Below are 24198 nucleotides of genomic sequence, written 5' to 3'. Positions count from 1 at the left end.
TTATGGCGGGTTATAGCATCAAGGCTTAGGTTCGCTGCCACATTAACCCATATGGTTCCACTCTAACGCTTGGTTTGCATTGTAACACGTTATGGTGTTCTACGACACTTTATTTTGTAAGGTGTGTGGTTACTTTAATATATAGCGTGAGAATAAATGATAATTATGTACGAGACTTAAGACTTAACTAAACATAAAAAGGAAACTTAAAAACTAAAACGTTAAATAGGTAAATAGTTACTCACATTCCCATACACGAAAATTCGAACATGAATTATTTGAAAACTGAAAAAAGTAGTGAGTAGAGATTTAATCCCGATTTTACACTCTTAAAAAACACAATAAAACTTAAGACTTGATTTCACCACCGCACCATGGCTCACATCATTTAAAAACTTGAAAAATTATATATGAACCCAATAACCATAAACAAAATGCACAAAATAGCAATCTACTTTCATAAATTTTTTTATTATAACATTGTACTTTCAGTTTTTCTTATTACAGCAATGTATTTTCAAACTATTTTTTATTAGAACATTGTACTTTGAAAAATTTACCCATTATAGCATTGGGTAACCTTTTGATTTAAATTTACCCATTATACTAGGTTTCCATGCCACCTCATTGTCCACGTAGGCTGTCCACATATACTATAGTGATATGACTTTCTTACTACATCATTGTAAAATAACACAACTTATCTTGTTAATATTTTTTAAAAAATATGTGTTTTTCAAAAAAAGGAAAAATAAGAATTGTTCTTTTTTTACCAAAAAATATTATCTTTTAAAAAATACATTATATTTGTTCAAAAACTTTTTACTTGACGTATAAATATGTTAAATTAATTAGATTTTTTTGAATTATTTATTAATATAACAATATTAAAAAATTGTAGATAACAATTTATTTCGTTAATATTTTAAAGAGAACTTTAAAAGATATGTATTTATTTGAACAACATAAGATAGGAAAAATTGTCTTTTTTACAAACAAAATATATCTCGAAAATAATGTTTCATATCTATTTAATAAATATTTTACTCTAATAATATTTAATTTGAATGTAACTTAATAAGAAAAAGTAAAAAAAAATTTTAATGTTTTTTTAGATAATAGCAATGAAAAATGAAAATCACTAATAATAATTTGAAACAGGTTTTTATTTTAATTTTAGTTAAGTCATCAAAATGATGTGTCATCCACATCATCTCATTAAAGCCACACAAGCAAAAAAGTCAAAGGGTTAACCGGTTTAAAAGGTAACAAGTTACTCATTGCTATTATGGGTAGATTTTTTGAAGTACAATGCCTTAATAAAAAATAATTTGAAAGTGCATTGCTGTAATAAAGAAAAACAAAAGTAGAATGCTATAATAAGAAATATTATGAAAGTAGGTTGCTATTTCATGCATTTAACTTTTTTTTTTTTTTTTTAATGTACCTTGGAATAATTGGGCAAGCCCAAATTATGTCTTCTTTAAGCCCAGTTAAGAACACTCTTCCTCGGCTAGCCGAGGAGCCGATGTCATTTGGCGCGAGAAAATCAGCCGACAGGAAAGTTAGGGTTTTTTCCTATTTTGCCTGAAAATTTTCAATGAAGTAGTTGAAATCAATCAACTTGATACCTAAACTTTTTCTCTTTGATCAGGGAAAATGGCTTCCAAGCGCCCGCGAACGATGGAAACCGAATACGAACAAGTAGGACAACAATATGCTCCGATGATCAAAAGAGCTGAAAGCTCGTTGGTGAAGTTTAATAATTCGCCGGTGGTCGTTTTTGCTCATGGAGCTGGCGCTCCTTCAACTTCCGAGTGGATGATCAGGTTTTAACTTTGCTTTCGCTGTATATTATATGTCTCCAGCCAAAAGTAGTAATAGAATTATTCATGATTCACATTCGTAATGTTGTTCATACTTTTTGGTTTTTTGGCATTTTCGTTTTTGTTTGATAAAAAATAATACTTTGCGTGAACAGATTAAATGTTCATTCTACCTGATTTAATTTTATTTCTATTGCATAGTATGCTTGTTATTAACCAAGTAGTACACAAGAATGTGAAATACAGTGAGTTCAATTTGAAATGATGATTTTCATTATATTGCTACAAAGGCCATGGGCTAAGACATATGTGCTCAGATCTACAGTTTTGCTTACCAAAAGATTACTATTGAACCTCAGGCTTGAGTTTTATGCAGATGGAGGAACTTGTTGGCCGATGCTTTAAATGCTGTGGAAGTAATAACTTTTGACTACCCATGTGAGTTTTCTTAACAGTTGAATTCATTTAGAGCTTTCTTGAATTCTTATGTCCCTCTGCAGTTTGAAGTTATGCACGCTATTATACATGTGTCATCTGTGATCTGAAATTCATGCACAGTGTCACCGTAAATCCTTAATTGATTATGGCTTCTGGCAGATGGTAGAAGAAAAGCTCCTCCCAAGGAAGAAAAACTGGTTGGTTTTCACTCAGATATTGTAAGAAAGGTTGCTGCCAAGTACCCAGAACATCCTTTGATTTTGGTTGGAAAATCCATGGGTTCAAGGTAATTGGTGGTTGAAGATGACACATATATGACTGATTTCATTTTATATTTAGTTAGAGACTCACAACAATCAATCTTCTCAGATGTTGCCTGCATCATGCATAATGGTATTCTGTAAAACTTGGAGTCTTGCCAAACGTTCTTTTTAAGTTATTACTCTGCTCCATGTTTTGTGCAACAACACTTTTCGGCATGCCATAAACGGTATTGTTCCAATAGGACATAAGAAGCTATTCTGGAGACAGGATTCTCAAAATTCTTGGTGAACAAAGAAAGATTATGTGTCCATGTCTTCACACACATCCTTTCTTTCTCTGCATCACTAACATCCCCTTCAGGTGTAGTCTTGAGGCTGGATGTAATAGGCATTTCATAAATACACAAGGAACATGTTCTGTTGGGCCATTTCATTTCTCTCCTTCCCCATATTTTCTACTGCATGTTGTTCCCATCTAGTTGCATAAGCATAGATTGCTCCAAAAAACTGAAATTAATTTCTCGACAGGATCAGTTGTATGGTAGCTGCTGAGAATGATATTGGGGCTTCAGCTGTAGTTTGCCTGGGGTACCCACTAAAGGTTTGCTGCCAACAGTATCCTACATTTGTTGTTTGAATCTTGTCTCTTGTATGTTGGCCTTTCAGTGAGTTTCACTATTTGGGTTACTTATATTGTTGGCTTTTAAAATTTCTTGATTAGGTCTAACGTTCCATCTTTTTCCAGCCCTACAAGTTTCTGTTACTGCATAGGTAAATGGAATTCAGTAAAATGCAGAAATTTTTGGGCACATCGATGTTAATTTGTAATGTTGTAATTGCTTAGGTCGATGATTTTTATTTGGTTTAGAGTGGCTAGAAAAGGAAGAATGCAATAAAAAGATAGCAGGCTGGAAAAACAGCTCGTCCGCCTATATGTAAAAGTACATTTGTTAACATCATTGTATTTAGTGAACAGCGTGACTGGTTTCCTGGTTAATATAGTAAGTAGTGCCAGGGATTTTTGATCCAGATGTTGTGGATTCCCCTTGACAACTGTTGCTTGTCTGGGGTTGGATGCCTCTGGCTGAGTTGATCTTGTGCCCTTCAAGACATGTGGACTTCCATATTCTGCCTTTGGCAGATTACAATCTTTTTGTTGTCGACCTAACAGAGATCACATGTGAAATGGTATTTTGACACAATGCATGATGTTGCAGGCCACAAAGGGAGCAGTTCGAGATGAGCCCCTCTTGCAACTTACGATTCCTATTATGTTTGTACAGGTAAAAGAATAAATCTCTACGGAGCTATTTCCCAACATAAAAACCATTTTAATGTTCTCCTGCTTTTCACACACTAACCTGGTTCAACTTTCATCTTTCTTACAGTTATGTTGATGATATTAATTTTCAAATATATAAATATATAAAGAAAGAAAGAACAAATTTGAACTGGCCTTTCCTTTGGTAGTCGGTAAGCTTGACTTATATCAAATTCCATAGAATTGGGCTGGCCACCTGTTACATTGCCATAAATTTTAATTTAACCTTGCCTCTTTTTAAACTTTATAATGAATCTAACTGTTCTAATGCTGGGGCTACTTGGCATTAAGGTTTGATTTCTATTTTTGTCTTATATAGGGGAGTAATGATGGCTTCTGTCCGCTGGAACTGTTGGAAGTGGTGAGGAAGAAGTTGAAAGCTATTAATGCTTTGCATGTGATTGAAAATGGTGACCATTCATTTCAAATTGCGAAGAAAAATCTTGAGTTAACCGGAATGACTCGTGAAGAAGCCGAAGCACGTGCTGTTGAAGCTGTTGCAATGTTTGTTTCAAGGATCAGTGGTGAAAAGGTGAATGCTGGGCCCAGAGTGAGTTCCTAAGGGTAATAGTTTCTTTATATTTTGGTTTATAATCGTATTATCATAATAACCATAATTTTCTACTGAAAATAACTCATATCCGCAAGTTCTTATATATTGTAATCTCATGCCTTGCTTTCGACATTCAATCCTGTATCAAATATGATCTCTGTCCTTGATTGGTAGCTCACATGTGCAGTGTTTTGTGATAGCTAGTCCAAAACAAGTGATTTAGGGCCTGTTAGTTAGCAGCTTAATGAGATTAATGGGACTCAAACTTATTAGGTCAGATATACATGAATGTTTGGTAGTGGCTCAATGATATAGAAAGCGACTTATTTGGTAAGTTTTTAGGGGAGAGTTTTGTGCAGAAAGCCAAGTTTTTTCCAAACCTGTCCCTCCCAGTTAAACCCTTCCAAACAAAAATCTTTCCAATCCATACAAAAGATTAATGCACACAAACAACTTTATCCATACACGACTTGATGGAAAACCAACCAAACAACTGTTGGGTTACGGGATCTCAAGCACAACAGAAAATAAAACTGTAACCCTCCAAAGACCCATACGAACCGAAATAAATTGGGTGTTTCGAATTTATACCTCACAGTTAGAGAAACTTTGAATATAAGCAACAAACAAGACTTGATGCCTCCACGGTATCCACGCGAACAATCTGAATCATTTGTCTTCTCGTGATACTAGTCACAGTTTCAAAACTTAGAAAGAAAAGGGAGCATATGTTGTAGGTGATTTTAGAGAGAAACTTGCAAGAGTAAGAATTGCATAAAATGTCAATACATTTTGTAGTTATGAAAAGTATGGCCTAAAACCACCACCATCCCTACACTTTACTTGAGTGTGAGACTTTCCGAACACCATCCCTACACCTTTTAAGACTATCCTTTGCCAACATACATTATGTCCAACATAAAATAATATTTGATTTTTATTTAATTAGATTAAATCAATACAAATCAGATATAATAATTAAACATTTTAATTATTGAAACTCCTTATTCAGATATGTTCAAAGTGTGTGACCCAATGGGTTCTCGACATGTTGGCAATAAATATAAATCTCTTATTTATATTTATAAACAATGAGCGGTATCTAGCAATACATCATCGCCACCCAAAGAGAATATGTGATACAACAAATTATCGGTTTGTAGTCAATTTTAGTTTACGCATTTAATTCTTTTGTCCTTGATGTCCAGATTGAACACGAGATATTGAATGTGTCATTCTCGTTATGTGCAATCTCTAGTCTCTTGATTCCCTAATATACTGATAAAACAGATCATGATATCTCATATCAATTATCTGAGCAGGCATACGTTTTCTTAGTATATATTTATCAAGGGTACCAGAGACATCACTCCCGTCATAAAGGAGGGACAAATCTTATCTCGATACATTCTAGTTTTACCATGTGATATATAAAATACCCAACAGTCGTTCTGTCACCTGGTTACGAAATGATTAGAATAAATGTCAAAATACGTCACTCACACACTACAAACTCCCTGTTCTCAAGTCAAAGAATTACATGTACATTGTCTACATGAGAAACACTTATTACACTCACATGACATCCAATGCAGTGTTCTCATAGCGAGTCACGTCCGGTGCACAAAATCTCCATCTTGTACCCATATGCAGATTCAATATCTCTATATGATCCCTACATATGCTAGCTGTTGTCATATTACTCCAACCTTAAACCCGAAATAATAAATAACTAGGGACATTTAAAATACATTATTTTAAGGTTATTTATTATGAATAATTAAAACACAAAATATAGTATAAACATAATAAAATGGGCAATGCCTTTTATTTATTAATTAATTTCATGAAACAAAACTCAAAATTAAAATCATCATATGATTGGTTTTTGGGCATTTACTAATAACAACCCCTTAGACACTCCATATCATTATATGTATTTTTGGTTGGTTGTTTCAGTTCATGTAGTATTTGTTTTACTTTTGAAACTATCAAATTTACCACTTCATGATTGTTCTTATAGGAATCACACCATCACACTCTCAAATAAGTTGTCATTTTTTTCCTTTCGACCTGAAATCCTACAACAGATAAGCTATCCTCATAGTTTGTAGATGACTAATCTAGAACCCCCGGCGTATGAATCATGCACTTGTGAGTTACCTAGTAATTGAGCGCATCAATTAGCTAGTGGCAAACCTCACTTCCCTTCCCCATGGTTTACTCATCTTGAGGTTTTTGGTGTCTTTCAAGCGAAAGCTTGTAAAAGAGCTATGGCATTCTACATATTCTTACAAAATCCTTGAATTGATATCATTTATTAGAAAACAACACACAAAAGGAAAAATAGTTGTAGTTCTTACACACCAATTTCAATAAAGCTCCACACCACAAGTTGTAGTTTATTGAATGTAGGATATATATATATATATATATATATATATATATATATTCATAGCTAGATCAGTCATCCATTTTCTTAGATGTGTCCGCAAGTGCTCCTCCCCTTGATCCTGCATAGACCAAGAATGGTTCCTGCTTAGATGATTTCTAATTGGTGTTTATTGCTGTCTAGGTAACCACAATAAGTGTTTCTGAATTCCAATTCCATGTTTTTGGCCTCGAGATTGGATCGAACTTATAGTAAATACACACCTCTAGTTACGTTTCATGTGAGCATCATTGTCGCTTTCACTGTCACTGCTGCTGCTTCTGCTTCTGCTTCTGCTTCCACTTCCATCTTTACACTTACAGTTGTTTCCCTTCTTTTTAGGGATTTTCTCTCTCCTCTTATGATCACCAATTCTAGGTATGCAGTTGGTCATGCTCCCTTCTTTCTTTTTCCCCTCGGTCACTCCTCCAGAGCCATGGCATGCCTGTTTTGGCCCAGTAATCGGCCGATGCCCATTGCTGTGTTGATCATGGTGGTGCATCTGGTCAGCCACCTTTTTGTAAGCCGAATTTGCCATCTCTTTCACTTTGTTGGTAAAAGAGTGTTCGTTTTCTTTACGCTGGCAGCAGGAGCAGGTGTTGTTACACTTGTTCTGGGCAAGGGCATGACCATTTTGAGGGTTGTTTTTGTTGTGGTCAACCGGTTTTTGATAGCCGCAGGTGTTACATTTATTCTGGGCATTGGTTGGGACATGGCCATGTTGAGGGAAGTTTTTGGTGTGGTCAACTGGCTTCTGCAATTGCATTGAAGCCATTGTAGACAAGTCTTTTGTTTGGCTTGGTTGATTATTCACTCACACAAATTCAAACACACCACACATGCATTTTATAACAATTTTTGCAATTGGGATTTCGGAATTGGATTCCCATTTTCATAACTGGAATTGGATTCTCATTTTATTTCACCTTTTCCCCCAAGATAACATTGTTTTTCTCTTCTTTATGTAAGTGCCTTACAGGACTTTGGTTCTTTCATCATCTTAAAAGCTGTTGATTAGCATGTACAAATTGCCATTGCATTTCTATAAATAGAAAGCTTTCAAAATGGACCACATAACATTTTAAACCTTTTAGGGGCTAAATGCAAGAAATGGCACCACACTTTCCAAATTCTTGATGTAAAGTTTATTTCACCATAAAAGTTTCAACATGGTCTTCAAAAAGTTAATGGTGATAAATTACACTGCTCTAAAAGTTACACTGGTCCTATAAAAGTTCAAACAGGTCCTCTAAAAGTTATCGGTGACAAATTGTTACTGGTGTTTTGTGATTTCAATTAAACATGAGAATTTTTCGCTTGGATTCATGCCTAAAAACTACAATAAAACCCGATATTTCAATAAAATACTGATGTTTTTGTTTCTTCAGGATGTTTTGTTTCCTTACATCTGTGTAAGGGGCTGTTTGGTTGGTTTTCCATTAAGTCTTGTATGGATAATGTTGTGTGTGGATTAATCTGTCTGTATGGATTGTGAAGGCCTTTGTTTGGGAGAGTTTTTCCATAGATGGAAGGAGCGTGTTTCTTAAATTGGGAGGGACAGGTTTTAGGCTTTCTGCATAAAGCTCCCCCTAGAAGCTTACTGAATCTAACCACTTTCTATACATTAAGCCACTACCTAACAGTCATGTATAGCTGAATGAATAAGTTGCGAGTCCCATTAGGTTGCTAAAAAATAGACCCTATGTTTTTGGAAACACCTTTGAAAACACAATCGTAATTTTTTAAATTTGTACATTGATTTGAACAGGAACAATCTGAAATGCAAGCTGAAGTGGAATCTCAAGTAGAAGTTATATTTGAATCTCAAGTGGAAGTGGAATTACGATCGAAGTTTAGCCCAAAAAGCAGGCCAACGGCACTTGAATCTCAAGCGGAATCACTACCAAAGTTCATCTCAAAAAGAAGGCGGCCAAGTGAAAGGATAATTTTGAACAAATTACGGAAGAACACTGTTGAGCCGGACGGAGAAGGTAGCAATTGTGAAAAGGCGATTCAACTTGATTAAAGACATCAGTTTAATTACAGGTTATGATTTGGATGCTTTCTTGTAAGACATTTAATATGAAGCCAAGTTTCTAGTTTCTAATTTTTATTTTATATATTATTTTATCATCATCAATATTTAATAAATTATAAAATTTAGGATGGTAAAGTAAAAGTTTTCTAAAAACCATAAAATACAATAAATAAAATTTAAAGAATATATAAAAATATAAAGAGAGACATATTTGATGTTTTAAAAGAGAATTATGTTCTATTTTAAGGTTATATACTTATATTAGTAAAATATAGGTCCGTTTCACATGTTCCATTGAGTCATTGAGTATATAGAACATTTCTTCCACTCATCCATTCCACATAAAAGTCTTGCAAAATGTGGAACAGTGATCCCTATTCTGTGTTGTTCGCCATACCAAACACATTGAAATGATGATTTGCTTTCATGTTATTAGAATTATACGTATTTATATATGTTTTGGTTCTTTCAAATTCATTAGGGTGTGTTTGGTACAGTGGACAAGACATGGTCCTTGTTTCACATTTGACATGATTTTTACGTGGAACAGACGTGTTTTTACCTTGTGGAACAAGGTAAAACACATGGTAGAACATAGTTACATTTTACTAATAATATAACTCAAAATAAAACTTAATTCTCTTTTTTACATTCTATTCGTTCTTTTATTTATTGTATTTTATGTTTTTTAAACTCATTTTACTATCCTCAAAATGTTATTTTTATATGGTTTCTATTTTTTTTATTAGTTTATGTAATTTATTATATATTAATAATAAAAAATAATGTAGAAAAATGATAAAAAATTGGAAACTACGTAAACCTTTTATTTTGATGTCATTTTTATTGTTTTGACAGATATATTTTATTGTATAAAATATTATTTTATTAAGGATAAATTGATCATTTTACTTGTTCTGTTTTGTCTTACCAAATGCTAAATAATTATTCTATACTGTTCTGTGTTATTCAGTCTGGACACCAAGCTTAGTGTCGAGGGTCATTCAATTCAAACTTTTTGCTCAAGGACACAAGAAAGGCGATCGTGACTAAAATTTCAATATGCCGATTGCGACTAAAATTTGAAGTAACTAGAACAAAAACTAATGACAAAAAAAGGGCAATAGAAGTTCAACAGAACTAGTTGAACATGATGGGCCAGCAATTAGTACTAGTTATCTTTGTTAGGGATCTCAGCTACTAGATTCTTGTTGTATTCTTCCATTCCCTTCTTGTAAGCTTCCATGGCTTCTGCAGCCTCACCATTCCATTTCTGTTTTTCTTCTTCACTCAATTCCTTCCATTTCACTGAAATCAGAGCAGTCAGTTGGGCATTGCTGATTCCTTGCTTCTCTTTTGCCAAATCTTTCCTTGCTTGTTTGCTGCACATAATTAACAAATCTTGAAATAGCAATAACAGAAAACTTGATTTTTGGTTATCAATGGCTTCATGGGCACCAGTCAATTTCATTTTTTCTTGAATCTTCAAATGGGATCAACAGAACTTGATATTGGGTATCAGTGGTTTCAAAAACCTTGACATGGGCATCAGTCAGTTTCATTTTTTCTTGAAATCTTGAAATGGGCATCAATGAAACTTCATTTCTACTTGAAATCAATAGGATGGTTATCAGTCCATCAGACAGGTTACCTGAAAAGGAGGAAAGAAGATGGAGGCCGCTTGGGCTTGTTAGGATCATCGGTCTTCTTGTTCTTCTTCTCTTCCTTCAGCTTGTTCTTCTCCTCCTTTGTTTTCTACATAAACCACAAGAAAAAAGAAAACCCCATTTCTAAAATCCCAAAACCTTCGAGGGAATTCAAGCGAAAACTAGGGATACAAACAAACCTTAATGATGGTTTCGGTTTTCTCTTTCTTTTTAAGCAATTGTAAAGCTTCCTGCTTCAGGATTTTCAAAACCTCCTCCTCTTCTTTCTTGGAATTTTCAGCTTCCTCTTCTTTATTCTGTTTGTAAACCTCCATTTCTTGATTGTATTTTTCGTTCTTCTTCTTCGCCTTTTTTTCGTAGCAAGCTTTTTGCTTCTCTGTCATGTTCTTCCATTCTTCTCCTGTGATCTTAGCAATCTGCCACCACCAAAATACAAACCAAAGTCATTAGTTTTTCACAAATACAAAAACACACACCAAATTTTGGCTTATTTGATCCTAAAACTCAACCTACCTCCACCGCAGTCTTGTTTTCAGCAACCAGAGCAGCCCGTCTCTCGTTCATAAACAAGAAATATGCCGATTCTGGACGCTTTGGCTTCAATGGATCTCTCTCCTTTCTGTAAACAGACATGACCCATGATTTAAAATTAGAATAAAGTTGATTTCTTTAAAGAGTTTGCTATGAAACCAGAAGTATAATTGACAATTACTTGTTCTTCTTGTTATCACCACCCTCTTTCTCTGCTTCTTGTTTAAACTGCAGATACTGTTCAAGCAACTCCATAGCTGTCTTCTGCTTCTGTTCTTCTTCCAAAAGCTTCATAGCTTCATTTTCCCTCTTCTCATCACCCACAATTTTCGAATAAGCCGCTTTCTCTATTTGATACTTCTCCTCATAAGGCTTCTTCTCTTCAGGGGTTAGAACCTTCCATTTACTCCCCAAAATGTTTGCTATTTCGCTGAACTCTGCTTCGGGTTTTTCTTTCTTGACCTACAGAAATCATAAAAATCCCTCAAATGTTATCGATTTATTTAAGTCGTTGATGAAAAGGATATCACTAAAGAAAAGTTTTCTTGCCTCAACCCATTGCTCCTTGCACCACATGATGTAAGGAGTTGCTGGCTTTTTAGTTTCTGGGCAACCTTTCTTCTTCTTCTTCACTTGTTCTTTGTCTTTCGAGGAGTGCAAAATGGGCAGTGTCTGAAATAGAAAGAGAGTTGTAAATTTAACCCAAGTTTAACTTCAAGAAATTGTAACTGAATATCAGACTATTAGAAAGAATTTGGTGGTCATTTTGCTTGATTTCTTGTTCAAAGAGAGGTTATTATAGATGTAGAACAGATAATCAAAACCCTAATTTAAGTTTTCCAATTCAAGATACAACAAACCCTAGTGCCAAATTCAAGTTCCTAAAACCCTAGAATCAAGAATCAGATAACAGAGATTATTATAGATGTAGAACAGACTAATAAAACCCTACTTTTGTTTTCCAACTATTCCCAATTCAAGATACAAGCCCTAGTGCCAGAATCAAGAACTTTCATAAACTATAATCAATCCAGTTTTTAAAAGTCTAGAATCAAGAATCAGAAACAGAGATTATTACAGATGTAAATAGACTATTAAATTTAAAAACCCTAATTATTGTTTTCCAGCTATTGCCAATTCAAGATACAAGCCCTAGTGCCAGAATCAAGAACTTTCATGAATTATAATCAATCAAGTTTTTAAAAAACCAAAACCAAGAATTAGAGAACAGAGATAATGTGCGTAGAACAGATGATTAAAACCCTAATTTTAAGCTCCCCAACAATTCCCACTTCAAGATACAAGCCCTAGTGCCAGAATCAAGAACTTCTGTCAGTTCCTCTGTACAGAAACCAAAATTTGCAGAAAACTAGCGAATTCTCTTTGTTGGAATCATGCATTTTCAAACCTTACAAAGAGTATATGAAGAACGCTAATCGACGGAATTTTTCAAGAAAAGTTAGTGACGCGTACCATGGTGGGTTTAAATTCTTTCAACTTCTGCAACTTCTTGAGTTCCATTTTAACTTTCTCTTGCTCTCTACTATGCGATTCAAGTTCTTGTTCCTTCAATTTCAACATCTCCTCTGCTTGTTGCTTCTCAAGTGTCATCTTTTCAAGCTTCTCTTGCATTTCTTGCAACTCTTTCTCGAATGAAAATGTTGTCGGGTCGGGTTGTGGCTGCTTTTTCCCTCTCCCTGATTTCTTCAGCTTCGGAGATTTGTGCTGAGAAAGGCTCTCGGAGTTCTCTTTTCCGGCAGAGTTTTCCGACATCAACGGTGGCTGAGAAATTGCTCCGGCATCAATGTCGGATTCATTTTGCGACGAGTTTTTTGGGTTCAGTGGCTTTCGGGTTCTCCTCTTCGTCGGAATAATGATCGGATCGGCAGAGGCAACGTCGGCCATTTGAGGGTTTGATTTTGCTATTCAAAGAAGATCCGGGAATAGTTTCTTGTTGGTTTCAAATAGTGTGCACTGATTGAGGGATTTATATACGAAAAAGAAGATGAGAGTTCCTTTCTAACGGTTACATTTTTGAATTCCAAAAAGATTAGTGAGAATTGAAAAGTAGTTTGGATTCCTGGCTTAAATTTGAAATTTTTACCGTTGAGTAACTTTCATTTTCTTCTAACAATAACAACATTTAATAACCACCCCCATATATATAGATATTTTACATATCGTATAAATCAATCTTATTTTCTTATTTCTTGATTTTGTATATTTTGAGATTTTAGACAGTTATAAAAACAGTTGTAAATAAAGTTGAAAGCAAGATTTAATCTACGTTGTTGACACTGATTTTAATCTATATAGACTGTTGAGATTGATTTGTAAGCCTTACAAAATTTCGATGGTTTACAATTTGAAACGGCCGATATACGTATAATTTTAAGGCTAAATTATATTTATTGTTATTTTCATCCTCGAATTGATTCCTACTTTTAAGTATAATGGACCAAAATAGTAAAAAATTATAAACCACAGGAACCGAAAAACAATATATTGTAAATTATAAAAACAAAAAACAACAATAAGTTACAAACTACATGATAAAAACCACAATTTTTAAACTATAGGGACAAAAATCGCAACTTTTAACAACGTGGATGAAAAATGTAATTTACTTTGTGATATTTTACACTAATGTAGGTTCTTGGTTTATGAGGGTTTTTTCTATTTTTTTTTTCCAATTATGTCAATAATATTTTACTAATTAACTTTCTAGTATGTTCTTCTAAGACATTTTACATTGTCATTTATTTTATGAGCTAGTTTTCATCAAATACTACTGATTTATCAGCAAGCTTATTATTCAACAGTTAGTTTTTTTTAACAACTTTGGTTATCAGCAAACATAACTTTATATTTTTTGTATAAAAGAATTGACTATCAGTTTTCTCTTTTAATATACCTACCACTCTTTGTCAATCTTTCATCCCTTCCCACCAATGTGAAATAATGATGCAGCGTATATCTTTCATCCCTTTTAGGCCGATCATGGGTCTCCAAAAACAATAAGATCTGGTCCTCCACACCAAGGCCTACATCAGATGACCACCCAACTCATAATTCAAGATTTGAAAATACTCAAATCTCATGACATCAGTTCATTCTGTATAGTTTATACAAAACCAAAAACAAAGAGAAATGAAAAAGAAAATGAAATAAAATTAATCAAACCTTACAAATACTCAATTGAGCTCATAACAAAACATTAAAGGAATCCCTGATTACAAAACTGTAACAAGAAATTGTGGAAACAACAACATATACTATTTAAGATGCACAACAATGGAGTTCTTAACGCTATTCACATGTGAATATGCCTACATTCATCAATCATCATTCATCACCAAATTCATCAGCAAATCATTCCATTGATCAATTGGCCCAGGCAAACACCAATGCAGACAATCATATTGAACTTTCGCGTTCTTATCTTTCGCAAAAGGGTAAAAATGTCTATACGGACCAGGATGCCCGTCAGGTCTCAGCAACGAAAGTGGCATCACGTCTAAAAGTTTCAGTTTAACCCCTTTCTCGGAAGCTTCATCTTCCGCTTTTGAAAATTCTGGTAATTCGACCTCCCGAAGGATTCTGTTCAGATCCCCCAACTCAAAGTCTCCTTCTTTAGCTGGTACCTCTCGATTGCAAGTCCCACCACTCGACCATTCTCCATTTTCAAAGTGATCTGGGGTTGAAGTTCTGAAAACGATCATGCTTTTATGGTTGGAATTCATGATGAATTTAAAAAGATTCTTCAAGATTTTCCGGTAAGCGAAGTTGAAACCAAGATCAGTGTAGTTCTTTCCTTGGCAACCATGGCAGCCGAGAATGGCATTGTTTTCATAGTAGATTGCTGTTTTGATAAACCATTTACCAGAGGAGAATAAGACGTAATCCCACATGTCAAATTGTTCGGTCCAGGTTTTGTCGAGAATGTCAATGTGGAGTTTGATCTCTGAGGACGAAACACCATCAACGTCTTCAAAAATCTCGGCTTTTGCGAGAAAAGGAGACCACATAACCGAGACTGTAAGGTTGTAAGACGGAAAATGCCATTTTCGGTTCTTGTAATCCTTATCGTGGTAAAGCTCCACGGCATCTTCTACCTACACGAGGCAAGATACTGAATCCATTAAGCTTTAGGATTTTGAAATCTACATCTATATTTCTTTCCATATGATTATATTCACCTCTCTTTTTATACAAAGCCAAAAACATCCAAGGGTTAAATGATTATCGGACTCGCATCTTATTCAATCAGCTATAAATGACTGGTTGGTAGTGACTCAATGATATAGAAAATGGCTTATTCAGTAAGCTTCTAGGGGAACGCTTTATGCAGAAAGCCAAGTTTTTTCCAAACATGTTCACCCAATTAAAAAACACACTCCTTCAATCTATGAAAAAACTCTCTCAACAAAAGCCTTCACAATCTATATAGACCGATCCACACAGATAGCTTTATCCATATATGACTTAATGAAAAACCAACCAAATAGCCCCTATTAAGACCTTTACACATATTTGGTGTCCTACACAGCCAATTTTGTTGTAGTATAAGTAACCAAGAAATGTACCACAAGAAAGTCATATATGAAGTTGAAAACAAGTTTACCTCAGACAGAACACAAAGGAAGGATTGAAGATGATTGCGAGTTATCGAATCGCCAACAAAAGCCCATGATTTATCCCTCATCGTCTCAAGAAATTTCTTTGCATCAAAACGAGGCAATTCACAAGATTTAGGACTCCATTTCCAATGAAGATATCCGGTGTCCGGCCTCCCATTCCCCATGCAATTTTGATGGCTTTCGATCCATCTGCAGCTGTTATTCGTGTATATTGGATCACCCAAGTTTGGTATCCATTCACCATCAAAAATATCACACCTTTCCGAATTATTATCTTCACACCCATTTCAGAAAAATACAATCAGTCCCAGTGCATAATATGCAGAAAACCGAATTGTCACAAAATCAAATCTTACACCGATGAATCATAATCTAAAAGGGTGAGAATGGCAGAAGTTTTCAACACCCCACCCCTACCCCACCTGTAACACCCCAAAGGCCATAGCAACAGGCCGGTCCAAGCCCAAAGCAACAGGTTGGATCCAAAGTTATTGGGTCAGCATGTTGCTTTGGGGTTTGGGGTGTTACAAATGGTATCAAAGCCGATCCTTGTACCATCGGGATGGTGGGGCAAACCTCATCGGATATGATGAGTCCTCGAGGGGGTGTTTGTAACATCTTAGGCGAATCCCACATCGCCGAGTACAAAGAGGAAGATTCTGGGGCAGGAGGACGATAGGAGTTAAGTGGGGGAGTTTGTAACAATTCATCTCACATAGATAGAAAATGGGATCTGTGAGCCCCTTATGAGCCTTAAATTGTGGGCTACCAATAACTTCCACCATGGTTTTAAGTTGGATCTGCAGTTATTGGGCCAGCCTGTTGCTTTAGGCATTCGGATGTTACCCCACCCCATGATTTAGAACAAGACCTATTTAGAACCTTTAACAAGATCATCAAGATTTCACTTTCTTCAACCACCAAATCAATCATAATTTCCCCAAAAACTGGTTCATAAGCATAAAAGCATTCTAAAAGATGGCAATTAACAAGCTATTTAACTATAGATATGGCCATAGAAGCAATCAGAACTTGCATCAATATCTATTAACTTGAAGAACTGGTTGGTGTTGGTTAAAATACATGGATGTGATGAACTGAATGCATAGAAAGTTGTACATTGTCTGGGGATTGACATTATTGTATACATTTAAACCTTGCCCAACTAAGATTCCATCAAAAGTTACTCAATTTATGACAGTGAAACCCCACAAATTTTAACCCATTTCTGTTGCAGAAACACAAGTAAATGCAGATAAAATCTTGATTCAATTCCATCATATATATAAGCAAAGAAGAAGCTAAATGACGATTATGGTACCTTTAACATGAAATCCGCTCACTATTTTGGGAGAATCTGCAAAATCTGAAGAAATCGGGTTCTCATCCTTCTCCACAGCAGGGGTATTGTTGGTATTATTATTATCGGAAACATTAGGGATCACAGTGGATGACTCTGAGAAAAGAAGTCTGAATCCAAAACCCACCAACAAAATCGAAAATCCCAACTTGAAAACGAAGTGATTCTGCTTATAAGCTGATTTCCACCAATTTTGTTTCATCATTTCCCCTTCAATCAGTGTCTTTTTCCAGTCTATGTCGATAAGGATTTTGTTCGAAAGGTCATAAATTTAAGAAGAATGAAAGATTAAAAATAGAATCTTGACAAAGAAAACCGACAAATGACGATATGGGTTTTTCTTGATCGACAGATAGGAAGAGAGAGAGGGTGCAACTTCAGAGTAATTTATAGGGAGAAAATGTAAAAGAGTTGTCATTTGATATAACTAGGGTTTTTTTTTAATTTCTAATTGCAGCCATTTTTGTGCCCAAATCAAGGGTGTTTTAGGAAGGGTTGGATTTTGTAGAGAAGTGTTAGAAAAGATCTTCACTGATATTAGCAATAATGAGGTGAACCAGATTCTATATTAATCGTAATTCAGAGGATGAGATGAGATTAGAAGTGAATAAGAGTTCAATTTTCTTTTTATGTTTCTCATAATAACTCTAGTTTTCATACGATCATTCATTATTTACACACACCTATTTACATTAAAAATTACTAGAATGGTACTCGTACAATGCAGTGAAATACATCTCAATTTTAGTGTTTTATTTTTTTTATTAGTCGATATTATAATACGGTTTTATGTGGTTTTGAGAAAACGATAATGTTTTTATTTTTGAATAAAATATAAATATGAAGATATTATAAAAATATATATTAATATTAGTACCAAACTAACTATTTACAATTTTTTTTTTTTTTTGTGTATTTCTTTAATTTATTTTATTTATTTTTGGTTTAATAATATAATTTTTTATAAAGACAGTAATTAAGTATTTTGTTAGAAGTCAATGATTATCCTAGTTATATTTTAGTTTTTTTATATTTAAAATGAAATATTTATCCTCTATTTAATTATGTTTATCTGAAGTTAGTTATACAAATTCAAATATGAAGCTTTAATAAGTTGTACTTACGTACAAGTTACTCGTAATCTTGAATTTTAAGTAATATGTATCAATAAACAGTACTTCATGCATAAAAAATAGTTTTTAAGAGTTTTGTCAAATGTTTTATAATATAGTATAGATGAGTATAAAACATAAAAATAAATTTAATGTTGATGTTGATGTATGGGAGGAGGATAGTGTTACGAGTGTTGCTATATGCACCTTTATTTTTATCAAAATCCACATAAATCATGTATTAAAAACGTAAAATTTAAGTTTTGATATTTATAGATTAGCATGTATTTAACCTGACTCATAAATTAATCAACCGCAATTAGGTTGAGATGTCATTTACTAGGGATGGTCTTTCAACATCCCCTTCAATTTCTTGAAAATCAGTTATTTCTACATTTTAAATCGAACATACTTTATAACAAGTTTACGGTTATCAACTTTTATTAATAATAAATAACTTTTTATTCTTGGATAAGCTTGCAATATTCGTTTTCGATACAATAATACAAGCGATGCTTATAAATGGAAATATACGCTATATTGTTTTTGAATCATACGTGCATCGATCAGATTGAGCAATAAGCGTTTGAACTTATGAGTTGTTGTGTTAAAAAAATTACTTAGATGTAACTCAGGTTTATATGCAATCAGAATTTCAAAATTGATTTTGACTTGGAAGGAATCTTGAATAAATGTCTAAACTCTACTTAATATCGCATGTCACGTACTTTACTTGACAATCTTTCCACTGTACAAAATCAGGATATGATAATCATGATATCTGACTTTTGATCGACTAAATCTGTAGAGTTTGAGTTCATTGTTACATACGTTTGAATTGAGTCGCACAAATTTCGCTTTTTGTAGAGAACTGATATGTCCCATAACAAATAATGAGAGCAAAATTTTATAATGAAAGTATTATAAGTTGTTTTGTTTAAATCATAAGGGTGATGCATGATTGATTTGAGCTTGTGCTTCAAAGGTCAAAAGTACCTAGAGTTCACATGTTCAAATCCAATGAGAAATAAAATTCATTTTTCGGCCACTGAGATTCAAATGTGATGACTCTGGATTATCTGCAAAGCAGGTGGTCGTCCTGGGATTAGTCGGCTTGTATAGCGGGTTGGATATCCAGGTTAATCAAAAAATGTTGTTTTGTTAAAGAGACAATGGACTTGAATGAAAATGTTTTTGATAAAGAGGGACTTTTTAGTCTCGTTTAGAAATTTCAGGGTCTATTCTTAATTTCATTTTTGGATTTTATTGTCAATCATGGCACTCATCACTCACAAGCCACTGACCACACAACCACCCCACGTCCCCACCTGATATTATTTAGAATAAACTTCGTTTTTAGTCCTTGTGGTTTGTTGAAACATGCTACTTTAGTCCTTGGTCTTTTGTAATTACTGCTTCGTTTCTATGCTTTGCAATTAGTTTTGGTTTTCGTCCTTGAGATTTAGGGGTCGTTTAGGAAACGCTTACCTTGGTAATTGAGTAAATGTTTACCAACAAAAATTAACACTATCACTTACTTATCGGGTAATATTTTAGTCTACTAAAACAATATCGTATGTAACAATTTACTCGGCAAACGGTAATCGCGTCGCTTTCACTTACCGTATAAGACTCTCGATCCTTGTCTTTACTTTTAACGTGTAAGATTTTTGGTTTTTGTTATATTCATCAGGTAAGGTAATGTGACCTATTAACACTTACTCGGATAAACGTCTGACAACAAAAAGTCACCTGCATTGAAAGAGTTTGATAGGAAAACAAACCGAGACTTGAGAATCGAGAGAAGGAAAAGACGACATTGTTAGTTGTGAACATATGAAATTGGGTGAAGACGACCTTCGCTTATCTTTCAAGAAGGGTATTTTGTCATTTTAAAATATCGGGTGGAATGGATTTCATTTCCATCTCTTTTATAAAGGAATGATTAAATCCACATTTGAGGGAATCTTTAGATTTCGATTGAATTCCTTGAGAAACTTAGATTTCAATTGAATTCCTTGAGAAACCAATTGTTGCAATGAAATTTGGTTAACAGAATTGACCATTCTAATTTCATCAGAATCCATCGAAATCCAACAAACCAAATGCATCCTTAGGTGGCGTTTGGTTCGCATAATATTTTTGGATGAAATGAAATCTGTTAAAAGAATTTGACTTTGAAGGAATTTGAATGGAATGTTGTCAGGTTTGACCACATGTTTGGTTGGCAGACATTGGAATGGAATCTATTAAGAAATTGGAATCTGTCTGTTTGGTTCACAAAATGTAGCGTTAGAATTGGAATAAAATATTGGTAAATGACCAAAATGTCTTTTTTTTGAAAATTTTATTTTTTAAAAACAAAAAATACTTTAATAAAATAATTTTTTAATATGTAAAACAATATAAAATACACAATCCAAATATAATTATAAGCCAAACGACGTAACTAAATCAACGGTGGTCGGCAGTGGTTCAGATCGGTGGTGGTTCACAGTGGTTCAGATGGTAGTGGTCCGTAGTGATTCAGATCGATGGTGGTCCCCAGTGGTTTATATGGAGGTGGTCAGCAGTGGTTCAGATAGGCGGCGGCGGCGGTGGTTGTTCAAATAGGTGGTGGTCGGCGGTGTCCGACGGTGATTCAGATCGATGGTAGTCGTCGGTGGTTGGCAATGATATAGATCAATGGTGGTCCGTTGTGGTTTAGATAGATTGTAGTCGGTGGTGGTCGACGATGGTTCAAATTGGTGGTAGACAGTGGTGGTGGTCAGCGGTGGTTCAGATCGGTGGTGGTCCATGGTGGTTCAGATGACGGTTATCAGCAGTGGTTCAGATTAACGGTGAATCAGATCGGCGGTAGTTTAGATCGGTGATAGTCAGTGACGGTGGTTCAGATTGGTGGTAGTCGGTGGTGGTGGTTAGGCGATGGTTTAAATCGGTGGTGGTGGTCAGCGGTGGTTCAGATCGGTGGTGGTGGTGGTGGTCGGTGGTGGTTCAGATCGGTGGTGGTGGTGGTCGGCGGTGGTCCAGATCGGTGTGGTCGATGGTGGTGGTGGTCGGCGGTGGTCGGCGGTGGTTCAGATCAATAGTGGTCGAGAGGTGGTCGATGATAATCATATTGAGTTTTATGAGATTAGAGTATATTAGGTTAAAAGCATATTTGGTATTATAAAGATAGAGATTTTATTATATTAAAATATCATGTAGTTGCTAAGGAATGTTAAATTCCTTTATTTGTGGAATTTGGAGGATTTTGAATATTCCTTTCGTGAAAAAGAATGAACCAAACGAGGGAATGAAATTTGGTCAATGAAATTCAACATTCCAATTCTATCAGATTTCTCCAGAATCTGCGAGAACCAAACACCACCTTAGATTCAAATTTCAAATTGCATACAATGGATACGAAGATTACATTTTCAAACCTTGAAGACGAAATTAGCAATTTTCAACGAATTAAAGGAACGAAAAACATAATTTAATCTATTGTTTATTAATACTTTTGAAAAATATTAAAATAATTAAAATGTAATATCGTCATTCAATAATTAATGTTGCATATGCTTATATTTTATAATTTATTCACTTTATCTTCTTATTTCATTTGTCCGAATTCTTTCTCCTTTTCATATTTTTCTAATTAGATTTAATTACATTCATATGTTTATTTTTAAATTTATCTTTATTTTTCGGTCATTTTTACATGTAGGGGTATTTATAGGTTGAGTTGATCGGGTTGAATACAATTGAACAACCCAACCCAATGCTTACGGTTTAAAAATTTTAACCCAACCCAACCCAAACCAAACCAAAGTGCAACCCAACCCGTACGGGTTAGTCGAGTTGGTACTTTGGTACATTAAAATATTATTCTAACATTGAATATGTTATTTTTTTACTCATAATTTCTTTTCATCATCAACCATTTGATACAACTTATCCATATTTCTTACGTATATCACATTCAGTTAATTTTTTCAATTTACATATATATGTTCACAGTTACTGAACATATATACGAATGAGTTATATAGAGATGTGAATATATTAAAAATATGTGTATATGAAGAGCATACGTGATAGTGTAACTGTCTAATGTATATATTAATAAAAATTTAACGATCATATTAAATCCAAGAATGTGGAAGTTGCTGGTCAGAACGTTATTCAATCGTTTTCAAAAAAAGTTGCTAAAGATTTTTCTTTTTCTTTTTGGAAGGATGCTAGCATCGGTCATGGCTCAATGTTGAAAGATCTTTATCCTAGACTTTATGCTTTGGAAAAAAAATAAAAATGCTTCTTTCAAAGAAAGATGGATGTTTTTTTAATGATTCTTGGAGTGGTACTTGGGATTGGAGATCTACGATTAGGGGCAGAAGATTAGATGATCTTCAAGCTTTAGAAAGACATCTCTCTCAAATGGCGTTCAATACTTCAGGTGATGATGTGTGGTATTGGAATTGGGACAAGACGGGAATTTTCTCGGTCAATTTCTTGTCAAAGTTAATTCAAGGGAATACAAGCGCTGAAAGCAATGATACATGCTTTTGGAGCCCTTTAATTCCAAAAAAAGTATAACATTTTCATTGGCGATTCCTTAAAGAGACTATCCCGGTAAAATTTAATCTTTCAAAAAGGGGTATTTCGTTACAATCCTTGGAGTGCATTATTTGTGGTAAAGAAGTAGAAACAATGGATCATTGTTTCTTCTCTTGTTCGGCGGCAAACACTCTTTGGAGGAAAATATGGGCTTGGTGGGATCTTAAAGCCCCGCGACATCTTCGGTGTCTGATTTCAAATTTCTTATCAAGCAAGTAGGCAATCATCGAAAGGTTGGAGCGATGTTCTTATCTGTTTGCGCTGTGGCACTTTGGCAACTATGGAAGTGACGGAATGAAATTTTTCATGCTGAGGATGACGCGAAAATTAAGAAGAAAGGTGAAGACCCATTTCCTTGGGTTCAAAATTTATCCAAGCTATGGATGGGGACTAGGAATCGTAAATTCATTATCAATTGGGATAGTTGGACATCTTCTCCTTACCTTGTTTAGTCTCTTGGTTTGTATTTAGTTTGTTTGTTTTTTGGTTTGGGCCTCGTTTTGGGGACATTTTCTGGTCTTGTTTCCTTATTTTATTTTCGTTGTATTGGACTCTTGTATCTGTTTGTGTCTAGCTTCTTGCTGGACCTATTTTTTATTCTATTGGTTGGCTTGGTGAGGGTAATGGCCATGCCGAAACTCTCTTCCTTATCCTTCCTTTTTACCTTTCAAAAAAAAAAATTAAATTCAAGAAATAAAAGGATATCGGGTTCATCGGGTTGAGTTCGGTTCAAATAATAGCAACCCAATACCTACAGTTTAAAAATTTTACAACTCGATTAGACACCGGGTTGCTTCAGGTTGAGTTGGGTTGATCGGGTTTTTGAGCATCCCTATTTACATGCATGAATTTGTTAAATATTCAGTAATGATGATAAAAAAGGATACAATACATAAAGATAGTTGCATGTAGATTGAGGTATATGAAAGTTTTATTTTCACTTTCTCACCATAACTCTTATTCTTACAGAAACTCAACTCTCTACTTATATTTATACTATTAGCTGAATAAGGTTGGATTCTGATGAGAAATAGAGTTAAAGTGAGAAGCGTAAGAATGCAACTCCACCCTTGGATACACATTAGGATGAGATGCACCGGATTAATCCCAATATCAAGTGCGATTAATGTGTAAGTTTGAGATTAAAGATGATCAAGGGTCCAAATCTCGTCTTATGTTTCTTATCTTAACTCTTCTTATCACACAATCATATAAGTGCCTCAAAAACTCAAAGCACCTGCTTGACTCAATAGTTTTGCATACAATTAAAATCCTGATGAGAATTATTGTATCCACAACTTTAAATTTATAAAAAAACTATTTTTTTTATTTATAAAGGAACGATTTGTTACACAGTTAAAAAAACTATTTATTTCAAGATTTATATTTTAAAATAATATAAATTATATATAAAAATAT

At 34.3% G+C, this 24198-nt stretch overlaps 4 protein-coding genes across 4 annotated transcripts; 1 reads left to right on the top strand and 3 right to left on the bottom strand.

Moving 5' to 3' along the window:
• The first annotated feature begins 1536 nt into the window (after positions 1–1536).
• On the top strand, positions 1537–8939 carry LOC112527666 (KAT8 regulatory NSL complex subunit 3-like). Its single transcript, XM_025138432.1, has 8 exons — positions 1537–1564; positions 1655–1829; positions 2203–2264; positions 2424–2550; positions 3056–3128; positions 3745–3810; positions 4168–4398; positions 8601–8939. The coding sequence occupies exons 2-8, from the start codon at positions 1660–1662 to the stop codon at positions 8856–8858; spliced, it is 987 nt and encodes a 328-aa protein (XP_024994200.1). The 5' UTR covers positions 1537–1564; positions 1655–1659; the 3' UTR covers positions 8859–8939.
• LOC112527667 lies at positions 6387–7646 on the bottom strand. The gene is made up of 2 exons (XM_025138433.1): positions 7057–7646; positions 6387–6914 (listed from the first exon to the last, which is right to left on the bottom strand). Exon 1 carries the CDS (start codon positions 7605–7607, stop codon positions 7059–7061), a length of 549 nt encoding a protein of 182 aa, XP_024994201.1. The 5' UTR covers positions 7608–7646; the 3' UTR covers positions 6387–6914; positions 7057–7058.
• Positions 8940–9944: 1005 nt separating the features above from the next.
• Positions 9945–13030, bottom strand: LOC112528099 (high mobility group B protein 6-like). The gene is made up of 7 exons (XM_025139022.1): positions 12542–13030; positions 11618–11740; positions 11250–11530; positions 11051–11156; positions 10717–10953; positions 10522–10625; positions 9945–10252 (listed from the first exon to the last, which is right to left on the bottom strand). The coding sequence occupies exons 1-7, from the start codon at positions 12971–12973 to the stop codon at positions 10042–10044; spliced, it is 1494 nt and encodes a 497-aa protein (XP_024994790.1). The 5' UTR covers positions 12974–13030; the 3' UTR covers positions 9945–10041.
• A 1184-nt stretch (positions 13031–14214) lies between these two features.
• LOC112528265 (protein trichome birefringence-like 23) lies at positions 14215–17398 on the bottom strand. The gene is made up of 3 exons (XM_025139258.1): positions 17030–17398; positions 15693–15982; positions 14215–15183 (listed from the first exon to the last, which is right to left on the bottom strand). Exons 1-3 carry the CDS (start codon positions 17271–17273, stop codon positions 14407–14409), a joined length of 1311 nt encoding a protein of 436 aa, XP_024995026.1. The 5' UTR covers positions 17274–17398; the 3' UTR covers positions 14215–14406.
• Positions 17399–24198: the final 6800 nt, after the last annotated feature.

This window comes from Cynara cardunculus, assembly GCF_001531365.2.
Source record: "Cynara cardunculus var. scolymus isolate 2C chromosome LG 15, CcrdV1, whole genome shotgun sequence".
Lineage (NCBI taxonomy): Eukaryota > Viridiplantae > Streptophyta > Magnoliopsida > Asterales > Asteraceae > Cynara > Cynara cardunculus.
The sequence above is the reverse complement of the archived record's forward strand: the minus strand, read 5'-3'. Positions and strand labels throughout refer to the sequence as shown.

What these genes read in the sequence shown, in the direction of transcription:
- LOC112528265 (XM_025139258.1), bottom strand. Translation starts at nt 17,273, where the DNA reads ATGATGAAACAAAATTGGTGGAAATCAGCTTATAAGCAGAATCACTTC. An exon ending in GAGCGGATTTCATGTTAAAG is followed by an intron (nt 15,983 to 17,029) that starts GTACCATAATCG and finishes ATGGGTGTGAAG; the next exon opens with ATAATAATTCGGAAAGGTGT. An exon ending in TCCTTTGTGTTCTGTCTGAG is followed by an intron (nt 15,184 to 15,692) that starts GTAAACTTGTTT and finishes TGCCTCGTGTAG; the next exon opens with GTAGAAGATGCCGTGGAGCT.
- LOC112527666 (XM_025138432.1), top strand. Translation starts at nt 1,660, where the DNA reads ATGGCTTCCAAGCGCCCGCGAACGATGGAAACCGAATACGAACAAGTA. An exon ending in ACTTCCGAGTGGATGATCAG is followed by an intron (nt 1,830 to 2,202) that starts GTTTTAACTTTG and finishes AGTTTTATGCAG; the next exon opens with ATGGAGGAACTTGTTGGCCG. An exon ending in GCCTGGGGTACCCACTAAAG is followed by an intron (nt 3,129 to 3,744) that starts GTTTGCTGCCAA and finishes ATGATGTTGCAG; the next exon opens with GCCACAAAGGGAGCAGTTCG.
- LOC112527667 (XM_025138433.1), bottom strand. Translation starts at nt 7,607, where the DNA reads ATGGCTTCAATGCAATTGCAGAAGCCAGTTGACCACACCAAAAACTTC.
- LOC112528099 (XM_025139022.1), bottom strand. Translation starts at nt 12,973, where the DNA reads ATGGCCGACGTTGCCTCTGCCGATCCGATCATTATTCCGACGAAGAGG. An exon ending in AAAACAAGACTGCGGTGGAG is followed by an intron (nt 10,954 to 11,050) that starts GTAGGTTGAGTT and finishes TGGTGGTGGCAG; the next exon opens with ATTGCTAAGATCACAGGAGA. An exon ending in TCTTCTTTCCTCCTTTTCAG is followed by an intron (nt 10,253 to 10,521) that starts GTAACCTGTCTG and finishes AATTATGTGCAG; the next exon opens with CAAACAAGCAAGGAAAGATT.